We start from the raw sequence: 16272 nt of genomic DNA, 5'->3' as shown, positions 1-16272 counted from the left end.
GATCTCAGCTCATTGCAACCTCTGTCTCCCAGTTCAAGCGATTCTCCTGCCTCAGCCTCCCAAGTAGCTGGGATTACAGGCACCCGCCACCATGCCCAGCTAATTTTTTGTATTTTTAGTAGAGACGGGGTTTTACCATGTTGACCAGGCTGGTCTTGAACTCCTGACCTCAAGTGATCTGCCCGCCTTGGCCTCCCAAAGTGCTGGGATTACAGGCGTGAGCCACCATGTCCGGCCAATTTTTGCATTTTTGGTAGAGACCAGGTTTCACTGTGTTGACCAGGTTGGTCTCGAACTCTTGGGCTCAAGCGGTCCACCCACCTCAGCCTTGAAAAGTGCTGGGATTATAGGCATGAGCTACCATGCCCAGCCTCATTTTCTGAGAAGGTGTCACCGAGTTCCCAGATGGGCTGGGAAAGGCCTTTTTCAAGGCTCTTAACACATGTATTATAATTCCTTTCATGTTTGCTCCTCACTAGACCTAGAGGCGGGCCCTGTGTTTAAGTGCATGTTCCCAGCAGTTAATAAATGGATGGATGGACAGATGCATGAACAAATGAAAGAAGCTTTCTTTAAAATGCTCACTGGTCTAGTAGGGGTGCTGGGACATATACAGATAATTACAAGGCAGATTAGAAAGGCCTGCGCATCTTCAGGGAGGAGCAGATGAAATGCTTTGGGGGTTAGAGGAGAGAGAAAACAATCTCCTACCTCAGGACCTGCCTGCCTCTCTGAGGGAGCAGAAGGCTGGGGGATGGGTCATATTCGGGTCAGAACAGCAGTGGCTGGCTGACTTCTAGTGATGACCTCAGTGCTTGGCATAAACACTCAGGCATTTCCTGAGTGCCTGTGTAAAGAAGGCTTCTTGGGCCCCTTGTCTCCTAAGTAATGTCATCCATTTCACTTGCTCTCTGGCGCTGCCTCACTGCCCTGGGGGTATCTGTGCCTTTGCTTTCACAAACCCCTCCCATCACAGTTCCATATGAAAACTCACTGGCAAGAAGGAACCCAGTCTTGCTGCAACCCCCAACCCCTACCCAGATAGCTCCCCTCACACATTTTCCCAAATTTACTCAAATTACTCAAATTACTTTCCCAAATTCTCTTCTAGGAATACACAGTGCAAGTATCACAGGGAGAATCGGTCTACCAAAGACCTCTGAGCCAGAGGGGAACACACAGAAACCCAACAAACCTCAGTTACTTTTATATTTTGAAAAAGAACTACTTACCTTCTAAACCTAAAATACAACAGACTACAAAATACAGTTTTTAGTTTCACATCATGGTCAGTTAGTTCCAGAGGAGAAAAAAAACACAAGGGAGAAAATGGAAGAGGAAAGACAGAATAAGAGAAAGGAAGCTTAAGAAAGCTAGGAGGGAAAGACAGAGAGAGAAGGAAAGCAAGCCCAGCGCTGTCCATCCACCCAATTTCTGTACCTCATAATCATTCCATTTCCCTTCCCAATTCAACAAATCAAGTGCTTGTTGCTTAGTGAAAACCTGGGAGGCAGATTTCAAGCAGTACTTCATCCTGCATTTTTGTGTGTAGATTAGAGTACCCAGATGTCACAACTGTCCTAGCTGCTGAGGACTCAAACACCAGGCAAAGCGGAAGTGATGTGGCTGAGGCTTAGGATGTAAGTGGGGCAGTGGTGAGAAGTGAGGGTGGAGAGAGGAGCCGTAAGCAGGGCGTCATCATGGAGATTGCCAATTCATTCCGTTTTCTGACCAAGGCCTTTTTTGTTCAGAAACGCTTTCCTCTGATAGCTCCTTGATAATGACTTCTGCCCCAAATTATTTTCTTCTCTTTCAGAGACTCCTATCAGCTCTCAATTGTATTCCTAGATGTTTTCCATATTTTCTTTTTTTCTTTTTCGTGTTTTGTTTGTTTGTTTGTTTTTTGAGACAGATTTTCACTCTTGTTGCCCAGGCTGGAGTGCAATGGCATGATCTTGGTTCACTGCAACCACTGCCTCCTGGGTTCAGGCGATTCTCCTGCCTCAGTCTCCCTAGTAGCTGGGATTACAGGTGGATGCCATGACACCCAGCTAATTTTTGTATTTTTAGTAGAGATGGGGTTTCACCATGTTGGTCAGGCTGGTTTCGAACTCCTGACCTCAGGTGATCCGCTTGCCTTGGCCTCCCAAAGTGCTGGGATCACAGGCATGAGCCACCGTGCCTGGACATTTTCCATATTTTCTTATCTAGTCTCTCATTTGTTTCCTTATTTTCTGTTTCCTTAAAGTAATTCACTAATTCAATATTTTGTAGTGTCTAATTGCCCAGTTAATGCTTCTATTGGGATTTTAAATTTAATACCATATTTTTAATTCTTATTCAATATTTTTTTAAGATTAGGGTTTTTTCATGATGGTTTGCTTTAGTCAAAAAGAGACAATATCCTTTGAATTTTATTGACAAGTCCAGTATCTTCTAAACACTTCTACTTCAGAGGAAGGCAGCTTCTCTAAATCTTTAGACATTTGTAGTCCTCTTCTTGTGAACTGCAGATTCCCTTCATAGATCATTTCCTCCAGAATTTATGGTCTTACATGGAAAGAGCTGTATTTTCCTAGTATTATAACTATATTCTCTTAGTCTTTTCCTCATGGTCACAAGAGGGCTGCCATAGCTCTAGGAATCACATACATTCAAGGCAGGAAGAAGGTAAAAGGGGTGATATTAGCCATGCTTATCACCTTTTTCAGGAAAGCAAAAGCTTTCTCAGAAGCTTCTGAGGCCAGGCGCGGTGGCTGAAGCCTGTAATCCCAGCACTTTGGGAGGCCGAGACGGGTGGATCACGAGGTCAGGAGATTGAGACCATCCTGGCTAACACAGTGAAACCCCGTCTCTACTAAAAAATACAAAAAACTAGCCGGGCGAGGTGGTGGGCGCCTGTAGTCCCAGCTACTCAGGAGGCTGAGGCAGGAGAATGGCGTAAACCCGGGAGGCGGAGCTTGCAGTGAGCTGAGATCTGGCCACTGCACTCCAGCCTGGGCAGCAGAGTGAGACTCCGTCTCAAAAAAAAAAAAAAAGAAGCTTCTGAGAAAACCTCTAGTGTTCAAAATGGTGTCATACAGGCACTCCTATCTGTATGGGAAGGTGGCAAAAGAAGAGTTTAGCTGTTACAGTCTCTATAGTGCAGGCAAGCAAGGAAGAAAGGGGTTAGCAGCTCTGTCGCCCAGGCTGGAGTGCAGTGGCACAATCTTGGCTCACTGCAACCTCTGCCTCCCAGGTTCAAGCAATTTTCCTGCCTCAGCCTCCTGGGTAGGGGAGCTGGGATGATAGGCACGTACCACCATGCCCAGCTAATTTTTATATTTTTAGTAGAGATAGAGTTTCGCCATGTTGGCCAGGCTGGTCTTGAATTCCTAACCTCAAGTGATCTGCCTACCTCAGCCTCACCAAGTTCAAGGATTACAGGTGTGAGCCATTGTGCCCGGTCAGAGTTTACCCTTAAAGGGTACTTATATCAACAAAAAAACTCCTCCTTTTCTTCTGCCAGTAATCAGTCAACCAGACCTCTCTGCCCTGATAGTCAACAGGTAGCCTGCTGTCAGGCAGGGCTTGCTTGTTTGTGGAATCAGGACTGCCCTCTATCCCTCAGCACCAGTTCTCTGCATCGTTGATTGCTACCAGTCAACAATGTTGGCCGCAGGGCCTAAGGGGTGGGCTTTCCAAAAGGTCCCTGCCTACTCCCTTCCCCCTGTCTCCCAGGGAGAAACAGTCCTTGCTTCTCAGAGCCCATTTCTGCCTCATCCCAGACAAACAAGCCTCAGCTCTAAATGGCTTCCTTCATTCCAGTTTTTACAGCATTAAGATTTGGCAAAAATTCCTCCAGTTTCTGGCACAGAGGCAATATCCATCCATCGTTTCTAGTGCTGCTGCTGCAGATTTTTCCATATTTATGTATTCTGTTGAGTACTGTAATAAGGATCTGTGACAGAGAAGAATAGTAACAGGGCCATGCCTGTGTCACACCATCATGCCCCAAAGTGCACTCGTCCCTTTCACAAATACACTGTAACCTGTCATCAGCCAACACTTAAATGATCAGTTAGCTCCCTCATGAGGAATTAGTTTACAGTCAACTGGAAGCTGCAGTGGGAATCAGAACAGGGTCTTGAGGGAGGAGTGGGACGAGGGAGGACTCAGAAGGAAGGAAAGGAGAACTAGGAGGGAAACAAGAAGGTGTCTAGTGCCAAGTGCATTAACCTAGATATATGTGGCTCGGTGGTCCCCAGGGTGTAGCATGAACAATTACACACCCCTTTCCTTTCTGAGCCTAAGATTCCTTCTCTGTTCCCTCTGACTCCCTTTCTTCTTTGCTATCTGGCTATTTCTGCTTCTGTCTTCCTCCCTCATTTGATTTTTTAAAATTCCCATAATATGAAACATATTTTTATTTAGTTTCTACCTCTCCTTATTGTAAAAAGCAGATAAATGTTCTATATTTTCCTCCAATAAAAAGAAAGGAAAAGCATTTTAAATCATAAAGTTCTATCCAAATGGATTTTTCCCTGTGAGTCTGCAATCCCCAAATGGAAAAATATAAAGGTTCCTTGCTCCCAGGCTAGTGAAAGAAATATTAATAACATGATGGGAATGAGGGGAGGATGGGGAATGAGTGCAGCAGGCCGGAGGGTGGGTGGAAAAGCAGGACTGTGAGGCAGCCCCCGCAAGGGGACAGGCACCACAGGTGTGAAGAGTGCAAACAGGGGCTGCCACCACTGCTTGGACCACTCTGGCCTGTCCCCCTTGCTGACCAGGACAGTGAGGAAGGACAAAGGCAACCAGCTCACTAGGATCCCCTGTCTGCTTTCTGACTCTCCAATAAGTGGCATGGAAAGGTATCAGTAGGAAAAAAAGAGAACTTTATCAGGGAAAAACTCTGGAGTGACTAAGAGGACCAGCCCTGCAAAATCCATACCTGGGGAATGAAGATGAAGCAGTTGATTGTAGTTGTACAAACAAAGATCCCTCCAGATGTGAGTCCAAAGACCAGGTTGGGCCAGGAGTGCAAGTATCTAGTGACTACAAAAAGCAGTCCAGCAGCCAGTACAAGGAGGTTGACCCCCACCATGATGGTTAAGGACTGATTCACAGGAGGGGAGCTGACATGGCCAGTCAGGCCAGCCAGGTAGGCACCATACAGCAGGAGCAGGCCCTGGGGGGTGAAGAGGTGACGGAGGCTCAGAGAAGTGAAACAAGAGGTCAATGAGCAGTAGGTTTGCAACCAATTTCCTCATCTGTAAAATTAGGATAATAATACCTACCTTAAGGACAGCTATTAGGATTTATTAAGATATCACATAGGAAAACCCTCAGGGCAGCCCCTTATACCTACTAGGTACTTAATAAATGTTATTGTTCCTCTGCTTCGCTGAGAATTAGTTTATCAGAAGTCAGCAAGTCAGCCATTACATAGGACTCTTCTGAGACAAGGCACAGGACAGGATCACGTGGGTGGGTTAGTATCCCTACAGAAAGAGCTGTTGGGCACTAGTAGGACAGTGGGCCCACAGAACCTCTGGTAGTGAGTGCTTCCACAGCCATTGTCCAGTGTTGCCCTGCTCAAAGCTCAGGGTACACAGGGAAGCTGAAAGTGACCTGTGATCTGCTTGTCAAGTCACGTGCCACAGCCGGGGCATTGCCCAGAGGAAGGGGCTCTTTTCTCTAATTTGCCCAAAGGCACCATCTGCTTGTCAAGCCTCACACCTGCAAGACTGCATCTGACGAGAAGGGATGGGCCTCTTAAAAATTTACACAAAGGATCTCCACAGGCTAGCAGCGGGTCTATGCCAGTGAGTGTTTATGGGAGATGAAGGGTAAAAAAAAGGGGAGAACAAAGGCAGGCTGGGACCCAGGCAAGACTGTGGGGCAGGCATAGGCAGCAAAAGCTCCATCTATAGTTCTCACCCTTTTTGTGACATTTCTTGCTCCCCTACAAGGAACCCAGGGCCCTATTCTTTTCTCTTTCCTATGAATATAAACCTGCTCTGAGTTGTCATTTGTACTAAGGAGGATATAACTCATAGCATCTTAAAGTGCTGCCCCCTCCATAGAAGCTGCATTCATACAGAAATCAAAGCTTTAGTCAATAATACATAACATGTAGATTCAATTAGGTTCACCTTTCTGAGTATGTGCACAGTGCCATAGTAGGTGTAGGGCAGAAAATAGTGACACAAAGAAGTCATGGTCCTGGCTTTTAAGGCACTTGGTCTGGTAGGTAGATTTAAAGTAAGCACAAAAATCTTTTTTTTTTTTTTTGAGATGGAGTTTCGCTCTTGTTGCCCAGGCTGAAGTGCAATGGCATGATCTCAGCTCACTGCAACCTCCGTCTCCCAGGTTCAAGTGATTCTCTTGTCTCAGCCTCCCAGGAGCTGGGATTACAGGCATGTGCCACCATGCTGGGCTAATTCTGTATTTTTAGCAGAGATGGGGTTTCACCATGTTGGTCAGGCTGGTCTCGAACTCCTGACTTCAGGTGATCCACCCACCTTAGCCTCCCAAAGTGCTGGGATTACAGGCATGAGCCACTGCGCCGGCCTAAAAATGTTCATGTGAACATCAGAATGTGAAGATGCCATGGGAGACGAGGTGGGGGTGGGACTGTGGGATTCAGAGGGAGAACTAATAATGAAAGTAAGGGCAGGTATCAGCAGGGCACCTGCTGGTGACCCTGAAATCATACGACATGGTCAACTCCACCTTCGTGGGTGGCCCTAAAGAATATATTTTGGAGAACTGGCTGTGCCAGGAGGGAAGGAGTCAGCATGGAAGAGATACCTTCCAGGTTCCACTAATGCCCGTGTCCCAAATGGGGCCTGAGGGCCAAATGTGGCCACCCTGAGATCTTCAATAACTAGAGGACACATAAGTCAGACCAGGGAAGCCCGACTTTTGGGTAACTAACGCCATCAGGTGGTATTCAGCAGAGTTGGATCATTGCTAATTTAATCAAAGGGAAATGAAATTAATTCTGTGATTTTGAAATGTTCAGATATGATTCCACTAAAAGATTTTAATTCCATTAAAATTCTTGTTAAGGGGGAAATGGGTGTGAATCAAGTGTCTATACATTCTTGGCTGGTGTTTGAGTGAGTCATATCTGAAACTTGCATATCACTGGCCTTAACTGCTGAGAAGTGTGGGGTAAGAGGCAGTTGACAGACTCAGGTGGGGGGTCCTAGAACTTAATGTGGAGATTGAGGTCCTCCTGAGGAGCTTCTCACTGACCAAGGAGTCTATGGGGTCTGGCTCAGTAAGTTTCCTGATGCTCCTTCCTTTTCCTTCTTTTTCCTATGGAAAGATACTACAGTAAAATAAAATGGAAATGGGAGTATAAAAAAGGCAATGGAGAAAATAAATCAAGTTGAGTCACAAAGTAAGTAGCTATGGGGGAAGTGCTGGCTTTCTGGGCTGGGGAGGACACACTCTTCTACAGGGACTCAAGGAACCAACAGAGGCAATGTATTTTCCAGAAGTGTCTAGGGAGCAATGGAAGAACAGTAATAACAATATCTAACATTTATTGAGCTCTTGCTATGGACCAGGAGTGGCTGAAAACTCTTAACATGCATTAACTCTTTAGAAACAGAACAGTTCTGAGGGGATATTATCATCATCCCCATTTTAAAATGAGGCAACTTAGGCTCAGAGAGGTTAAATGAGGCTCAGGGTCAGCTAGGCAGGAGTCAGAATTCAAATCCTGATCTGTCACAACTGAAGCTCCTTTTCTAACCATTAGCAAGATTCTGGAGATCAAGAGCTGTTCACTTCCTAGAGTCTTCTTTTAAAAAATATTTCTGTCAAAGTAATATTTGCACATAGTTAAAAAGGAATGTTTCCCTGCCCCACTTTGGCCCACCCCTAAACCTGTTCCTCAGAAGCAACAACTTCTAATACTTTCTTAGTGGTGGAGTGGGTAAAGTTTACTTTTTTTTTTTTTTTTTTTAAATTGAGATGGAGTCTCGCTCTGTTGCCCAGGCTGGAGTGCAGTGGCGCAATACCAGCTCACTGCAACCTCCGCCTCCCAGGTTCAAGCGATTCTCCTGCCTCAGTCTACTGGATTCTCCTCCTGAGTAGCTGGGATTATAGGTGCACACCACCACACCCAGCTAATTTCTGTATTTTTAGTAGAGACAGAGTTTCACCATGTTGGCCAGGCTGGTCTCGAACTCCTGACCTCAAGTGATCCACCCACCTCAGCCTCCCAAAGTGCAGGGATTACAGGTGTGAGCCACTGTGCCCGGCCAGAGTTTACCCTTAAAGGACACTTATTTCTACAAAAACTCCTCCTTTTCCTCTGCCAGTAATCAGTCAACCAGACCTCTCTGCCCTGATAGTCAACAGGTAGTCTGCTGTCAGGCAGAGCTTGCTTGTTTGTGGAATCAGCACTGCCCTGTACCCCTCAGTACCAGTTCTCTGTCTCTCTGAGCTGAAAACCAGCTGTTCTGTTCTAAGGATCGTCCTCAGTGCTCCATGCAGGTATCCTCTACCTTCTGGAAATAATATCCTACTTTTGCCCATCTAACAGAGACAAATGAGTCTAATGGTGAGAGATTTGGGGCAGTATGGGAGACATTGTGAGATGGCTGGAACCCCTCAAAGGGCCCCATGAATGCTGCCATCTGTCTCAGAGCCAGCCTTACTTCCAAGCAGAGCGAGAAAGTCAGGCAGGTGAAAGGCAGCAGGACACCTTGGCCCAAATCTTGAAGGCATAATAAAGGCACTTAGAGAACAAATAAAGCTGGGTCAAATGTCTCCTCACAATTCCCCTTGCAAGGAAGCTGAAGGGAAAACTGGTATTGTCAAATCAATTAAGAAACCAGACCAATAAATAGGAGAAACAGTGCGGGAATTCCAGATGATTTGGGGGAAGACTGAATGAGGGAGTCTAAAGAGTTGGGAGAGTCTCCCCCAAAAAAATAAAAATAGAAAAGTAAAAACGGTCATGGCTTTCAGGTTTATGCATCAACAGAGGTCTCCTCTGAGTTCAAGATTATTTGCAGACATCACCTTGTTAATTCCTGTAATTCCCTCTTCATATCCATTTTGTTGGTGACAGAGACCATATCAGATGTGGTTACCAACCTTGCATCCCCAAACAAGAGCAATCCAAACATCAGAATACTGGGAAGCACAGAAGTGGGTGCTGGTCAAAGTGCAGGACACGTCTCTCCCTGTCACCTAGAAGGGACACAGAGTCAGAACTGGAGGTGCCCACAATTACCAGGAACACACAGCAGATCTTTGTGAACATCCTGGAGTGTTAATTTTTCTACAGCACATGATTTCCCCCTCAGTATGTAAAAACTGTAGCATTTAAGTGACTCCACTAGAACCTAAATGAGAGTGACTACATGTTAGGAGAAGAGATGATAAAGTTGGGCTAACAGCTGTGTGCTTGGTGACAACAGGGCTTACCCCTCAGTTATGTGCTTTGCTACCCCAATCAAATTAGTGCCTCAACAAAATTATAAACTAATTTCATTATGCACCTGCTTTCTGCAAATCATTGAATCCTTAAACATTAATCTTGCAGTGTCACAATTCCATGATTCTACTGTATTCCTAAGCCCCTTGTGAGGCTGGAGATACATAATACTTTTTTTTTTTTTTGTGGCAGAGTCTCACTCTGTCACCCAAGCTGGAGTGTAGTGGTGCAATCTCAGCTCACTGCAACCTCTGCTTCCTGGGTTCAAGAGAGTCTCCTGCCTCAGCTTCCCAAGTAGCTGGGATTACAGGCATGTGCCACCATGCCTGGCTAATTTTTGTATTTTTGGTAGAGACATGGTTTCACCATGTTGGCCAGGCTGGTCTCGAACTCCTTACCTCCAGTGATCTGCCTGCCTCAGCCTCCCAAAGTGCTGGGATTACAGGCATGAGCCACCATGCCTGGCCATACTTCTTATTAATTGAATACTATGTACTGGACATGGTTAAGTCTTTTACTTACATTGTTTCATTTAATTTTTGCCACAACCCTATGCAATAGGTAGTAGTAGTATCTCAATTTTACCTATTAGGAAACAGACTTAGAGAGGTTAAATTGCCACAACCCTATGCAATAGGTAGTAGTATTATCTCAATTTTACCTATTAGGAAACAGACTCAGAGAGGTGACTTTAGGTCACACAGCTAGTGAGCTTGGTAGGGCTGGGATTTGAACCAGGGTTGACTGATTCCAAAGGCCACCTTAAACTACCACCTCCACCTCTACAATTAGGGGAAGGTAACTGCCAATAGCTGAAAGTTTTAATTATTGATGACGTGGAAGTGGTGGTAACTGCCAGGCAGATTCCAGCATGCTGATATCTCACTGTATGTCCACAAAGAGACACTAGGGCAGGAGGAGCAGTGGGAGTGGTAGCAGACAAGGGCAAGGATTTCATGGAAGCCACAGCTCCTGACTCTCCCTCCTCTTGGAGTCCTTTATCTTCTTGTTGCAAGGATGACTCCTGTGTATCCACAGAGGTCAGTCTAGTTTGGGGATGAGATTCCCTAGGGATTTGGCCCCTCACCGTCATACTGACACTGAGAATCTGGAGGCACTGGATAGGATCAGTCAGCACCCATGTCACGAGCAGGATCACATCAGCCATCAACAGGGCTGCCACCAATCCCAGCAACTGCAGGTCTTTGATAATCTGCAAAAGAGTCAAGGTCAAAACTTCTCCTTGTTGACTGGCTATATGACACACGGGCTAGAGTATCCCAAGTGCTCTCAGCTATATGCTCCAAGGTCAGCCCTCCCAAGGAGCTTCAAATGTAGCTATCAAAAATGAAACAGACACCAAACATTTACAATGACTTCTATGCTGATATCATTATTAGCATTACATATTTCCATTTGTTTAACTTCTTCATATCCTACCTTTTCCCACAAAGGACTCAAAGTGTTTTATAAAATAAATAAACTATTATTTCTATATGTTTATATGAGCACATAGACAAGGATGTCATACCACACTGTTAATAACTATTAACTGAGAGGGTGAGATTCAGAGATGCAGAAGGAATCATTAGCATTTTCTTTCTTTCTTTCTTTTTTTTTTTTTTGAGGCGGAGTCTCGCTCTGTCACCCAGGCTGGAGTGCAGTGGCTGGATCTAGGCTCACTGCAAGCTCCGCCTCCCGGATTTACGCCATTCTCCTGTCTCAGCCTCCCGAGTAGCTGGGACTACAGGCACCCGCCACCTCGCCCGGCTAGTTTTTTGTATTTTTTAGTAGAGACGGGGTTTCACTGTGTTAGCCAGGATGGTCTCGATCTCCTAACCTCGTGATCCGCCCGTCTCGGCCTCCCAAAGTGCTGGGATTACAGGCTTGAGCCACCGCGCCCAGCCGGAATCATTAGCATTTTCATTATATGCACATGAACTACAGATTGACTTATGATCTTGACTTATGATGGGGTTATGTCCTGATAAAACCATCAAAAATAAAACTATTTTCATCATAAGTTGAAAATATAATAAGTCAAAAATGCATTTCATATGCTTAGCCTACCAAACGTTGCAGCTTAACCGAGCCTACCTTTAATGTGCTCAGAACACTTATATTAGCCTACACCTGGGCAAAATCGTCTAAAACAAAACTTAATTTATAATGAAGTGTTGAATATCTCATGAAATGTATTGACTACTGTGCTGAAAGTGAAAAACAGAGTGGTTGTATGGGTATTTTAAGTATGGTTTCTACTGAATGTGGATTGCTTTCACACCATTGTAAAACAGAAAAACTGTTAAGTTGAACCGTTGTATGTCAGGGACCATCCGTATTTGACTTAGGATGAAGAGAATGTGTTAGTTTGTGACTACAAAAATAAATGGAGAAAAATATACACTGTGATAGGATTAAAACATTAAACATCAGGAAAGAGAGAAAATAAAGGGAATTATGATGAAGGCTCAGATGAAGAGTGTATATATAATAGCATTTACTAACAGGAGCAGAAGAAATGTGGATCTGAGCTTTTGACAACCAATGAAAAGAAAGAAGCACAACCAGTTATATGATTCAAAGTGTTTGTAAAATTAAAAACAAACCAATTGCCTAATCAAACTGTTCAAAACCAGTGATAAAGGGAAACTACTCAAAGCAAGCAGTGACGAAAGACACATTTTGTGTAGACATAAACATGAGACTTCTCATCAAATAGAAGGCCAAGTGAGAAGACAGTGCAGGAACATCTTGAAAGTACTGGAAGAAGGAAAGAAAATTTCAGTCTAGAATTCTATACTCAGTAATATATCTTTCAGAAACAAAGGCAAAATAAAGACTTTTTCAGATAATCAAAAGCTGCAAGAATTCAGTAGTAGCACACCCACACTGGAATGTTAGATATCCTTCAGGCAAAGGAAAATAATATGAGACAAAAATGTGGATCTATACAGGAAATTAACAACACTGGAAAAGGTAACTAAACAGAAAAATACAAGATTCGTTTTCATTACTTAAATATCATTAAAGAAAATAACAAAATTCAGCATGTTGTCCTGGGTCTTAAAAATAAAAAATAAAATATTTTAAAAGATAATTGATTTATTAAACAAAATAATTGTATGGGGCTTATAACGTAACACCAAAGATAGGAATAGGGATAAAAGGAAGCATACTATTGTAAGGTACTTATACATGAGTGCCAGTTATGCAATTTTATAGAAATTCTTCTTGAAATTGAAAAGAAGGGAATAGTTCCCAACTCATTTTATAAAGCCAACATTACTCTGATACCAAAACGAGAAAAATATATCACAAGACAACTACAGAGCAATATGTATTAAAAACATGAATGTACAAATTCTAAACAAAGTTTTTATAAAAATGAGTCCAACAATTATGAAGAGGATAATGTATCATGACCAAGTGGAGTTTATCCCAGGGATGGAGGTTGGTCTGACACCCTAAATCACTTAACATATGGGCAGATAAAGAGATAAAGAGCAGGAGCGTAGAGGATTTTTAGAGCAGTAAAACTACTCTGTATGATACTGTAACGGTAGATATATGTCATTATACATTTGTCCAGACCCATAAAATGTATAACACCAAAAGTGAAACTTAATGTAAAGTACAGACTCTGGGTGATAATGATGTATTAATGTAGGTTCATCAATTGTAATAAATATACACTCTGATGGGGAATATTGATAATGGAAGAGGCTATGCATGTGTGGGGAAAGAGTGTATATGTAAAACCTCTGTACCTTCTGCTCAATTCTTATGTTAACTTAAAACCACTCTAAAAAATAAAGTATTGTATAAGGGTTTAAAAAAAAAAAACCATTTAACATACTCCACCACATGAATGAACTAAAAAAAGAAAAACCATATGATCATCTCAATAGACCTAGAAAAAGTTTTTGATAAAACCTAACATCAATTCTTGATTAAAACTCTCAGCAAAATAAGAATAGAACAGTACCTCCCCAGCTGGATAAATGGCATCTACAATAAAACTACTGCTAACATCATTCTTAGTTTTGAAAGACTGTTTTCCCCATAGGATCAAGAATAATAAAGGTATCTGCTCTCACCACTTCCATTCAGATTGTACTATTGTTTCTAGCCAGTGCAATCAAACAAGAGATTGAAAATCAATTATCTTTATTAACTGATGATATGGTCATCTACGTAGAAAATCTGACAGACTCTACAAAAAGCTGCTAGAGGCCGGGCGCGGTGGCTCACGCCTGTAATCCCAGCACTTTGGGAGGCCGAGGTGGGTGGATCACAAGGTCAGAGATTGAAACCATCCCGTGAATGGTGAAACCCTCTCTCTACTAAAAATACAAAAAATTAGCTGGGCGCGGTGGCGGGTGCCTGGAGTTCCAGCTACTCGGGAGACTGAGGCAGGAGAATGGCGTGAACCTGGGAGGCGGAGCTTGCAGTGAGCTGAGATTTCACCACTGCACTCCAGCCTGGGCAACAGAGCGAGACTCTGTCTAAAAAAGAAAGCTGCTAGAACTAACACGTACTTACTTTAGAAAAGTTGCAGTATACAAGCTAAGCACATAAACATTAATTATATTTATGTGGCCAGGCACGGTGGCTAATGCCTGTAATCCCAGCACTTCAGGAGGCCGAGGAAGGCAGATCATCTGAGGTTGGGAGTTTGAGACCAACCTGGCCAACATGGTGAAATCTCGTCTCTACTAAAAATATAAAAATTAGCCGGGTGTGGTAGCAGGCACCTGTAATCCCAGCTACTTGGGAGGCCGAGGCAGGAAAATCGCTTGAACCTGGGAGGTGGAGGTTGCAGTGAGCCAAGATCGCACCACTGCACTCCAGCCTAGATAACAGAGCCAGACTCCATCTCAAAAAAAAAAAAAGTAATTATATTTCTATATATTAGCAACAAACAACTGGAAAGTGAAATCTGAAAAATAATAACATATAAAACAGCATAAAATATAAAATACCTAGAAATAACTTTGATGAAAGATGTGAAAGAACAATATTGAAAAGTACAAAAAAAGATGGGAGAAATTAAAGAGCTAAATAAATGGGTTCATGGGAAAAAAGACACACATTAGTAAGAAGCCAATTCTCCACAATTTCATCTATATTAGATTCAACATAATCTCAAAAGAATTTTTGTAGAAATCAGTAAACTGATTCAAAAATTCACATGAGCATTCAAAGGACCCAGATTAGCCAAAACAACATTGAAAGAGAAGAAGAAAGTCAAAGAACCAATACTCCCTGATTTCAAGATTTAGTATAAAGCTACAGTAATCAAGGTAATATGGTATTGCTGTTGAGACAGACACATCAGTGAGACAGAATGGAGGGTCCAGAAATAGATCTACACACCTATGGACAACTGATTTTCAACAAAGGCACAAAGGTAATTCAGTGAAGAAAGGACAATGTTTTCAACAAATGGTGTTGGAACAATCAAATGTCTGTATGTAAAAAAATAAAATTCAATCAATACATCATACCATATACCACAATTAACTCAAAATGGATCATAGGCTTAAATGTAAAAGCTAATACTCTAAAATTTCTAGAAGTAAACACATGAGAAAACCTTTTGGGGCCTTAAGTTAGGCAAAAATTTCTTAAATATAATACCAAAAACATGATCCATAAAAGAACACATTGGAGCCGGGTGTGGTGGGTCATGCCTGTAATCCTGGAACTTTGGGAGGCTGAGGCTGGTGAATCACTTGAGGCCAGAATCAACCTGGCCAACATGGTGAAGTCTCTACTAAAAATACAAAAAACAAACAAACAAACAAACAAAAACCTAAAAACAAAGAACATATTGGTAAATTCGACTTCATCAGAATTAGAAATGTCTTTGAAAGACACTCTGAAGTAAATGAAAGTAAAAGGAACAAAAGAATAAACTGGAAGAAAATCTTTGCAAATCATACATCTGATAAAGGGTTTGTATCCAGAATATAAAAAGAACTCACAAAACTCAATAATAAGAAAACAAAAAATCCAATTTAAAAATGGGTGACGCTGGGCGCAGTAGCTCATGCCTGTAATCCCAGCACTTTGGGAGGCCAAAGCAGGCAGATCACGAGGTCAGGAGTTCGAGATCAGCCTGGCCAACATGATGAAACGCTGTCTCTACTAAAAATACAAAAATCAGCCAGGCACGGTGGCAGGTGCCTGTAATCCCAGCTACTTCAGAGGCTGAGGCAGGAGAATCACTTGAAACCGTAAGGCGGAGGTTACAGTGAGCCAAGATCACACCACTGCACTCCAGCCTGGGTGAAAGAGTGAAACTCTGTTTCAAAAAACAAAACAAAACAAAAAAAACGGGTGAAAGATTTGAACAGTCTGCCAAAGAAGGTGTATGGATGGCAAGTAAGCATGTAAAGAAATACTCAATATTGCATTAGAGAAATACAAATTTGAAACCATAATGAGATACTACCACACATACCTATTAGAATGCCTAAAGTGAAAAAGACTGATCAAATCAAATGCTGCCAAGAAGGTGGAGGAAATGGACTCTCATACATTGCTGGTGGAAATGCAGAATGGTACAACCACTTTGAAAAACAGTCTGACAGTTTCTTAAAAAGTTAAATATACACTTACCATATGATCTAACCATCCTACTCTTAAAATATTTTTTTCTAAAAAAAAAAATTAGGTTTTCACCCAAGAGAAATAAAAGCCTATGTCTAAACAAAGAGTTTGTACATGAATGTTCATAGCAGCTTTATTTTTAATTGCCACAACTGGCAATAACCCAAACATCCATCTACAGATAAGCAAATGTGTATCTATGCATTGTA

The 16272-nt window shown here is 42.7% G+C and overlaps 1 protein-coding gene across 2 annotated transcripts in view; it reads right to left on the bottom strand.

Annotated features, from left to right (window-relative positions):
• Window positions 1-16272, bottom strand: part of GPR156 (G protein-coupled receptor 156) — an 87222-nt gene that overhangs the window by 11445 nt on the left and 59505 nt on the right. Inside the window, exons 5-7 of one of the 2 annotated variants that reach the window (XM_011987166.1) lie at window positions 10533-10658; window positions 9103-9198; window positions 4934-5170 (exon numbers count right to left, since the gene is read on the bottom strand). In XM_011987166.1, coding sequence (XP_011842556.1) covers window positions 4934-5170; window positions 9103-9198; window positions 10533-10658 — 459 coding nt within the window. The remainder of the gene's footprint in view (window positions 1-4933; window positions 5171-9102; window positions 9199-10532; window positions 10659-16272) is intronic. The other variant, XM_011987167.1, reaches the window with a different exon arrangement.

This window comes from Mandrillus leucophaeus, unplaced genomic scaffold (assembly GCF_000951045.1).
Source record: "Mandrillus leucophaeus isolate KB7577 unplaced genomic scaffold, Mleu.le_1.0 Scaffold302, whole genome shotgun sequence".
In the NCBI taxonomy this organism is placed as follows: Eukaryota; Metazoa; Chordata; class Mammalia; order Primates; family Cercopithecidae; genus Mandrillus; species Mandrillus leucophaeus.
The sequence above is the reverse complement of the archived record's forward strand: the minus strand, read 5'-3'. Positions and strand labels throughout refer to the sequence as shown.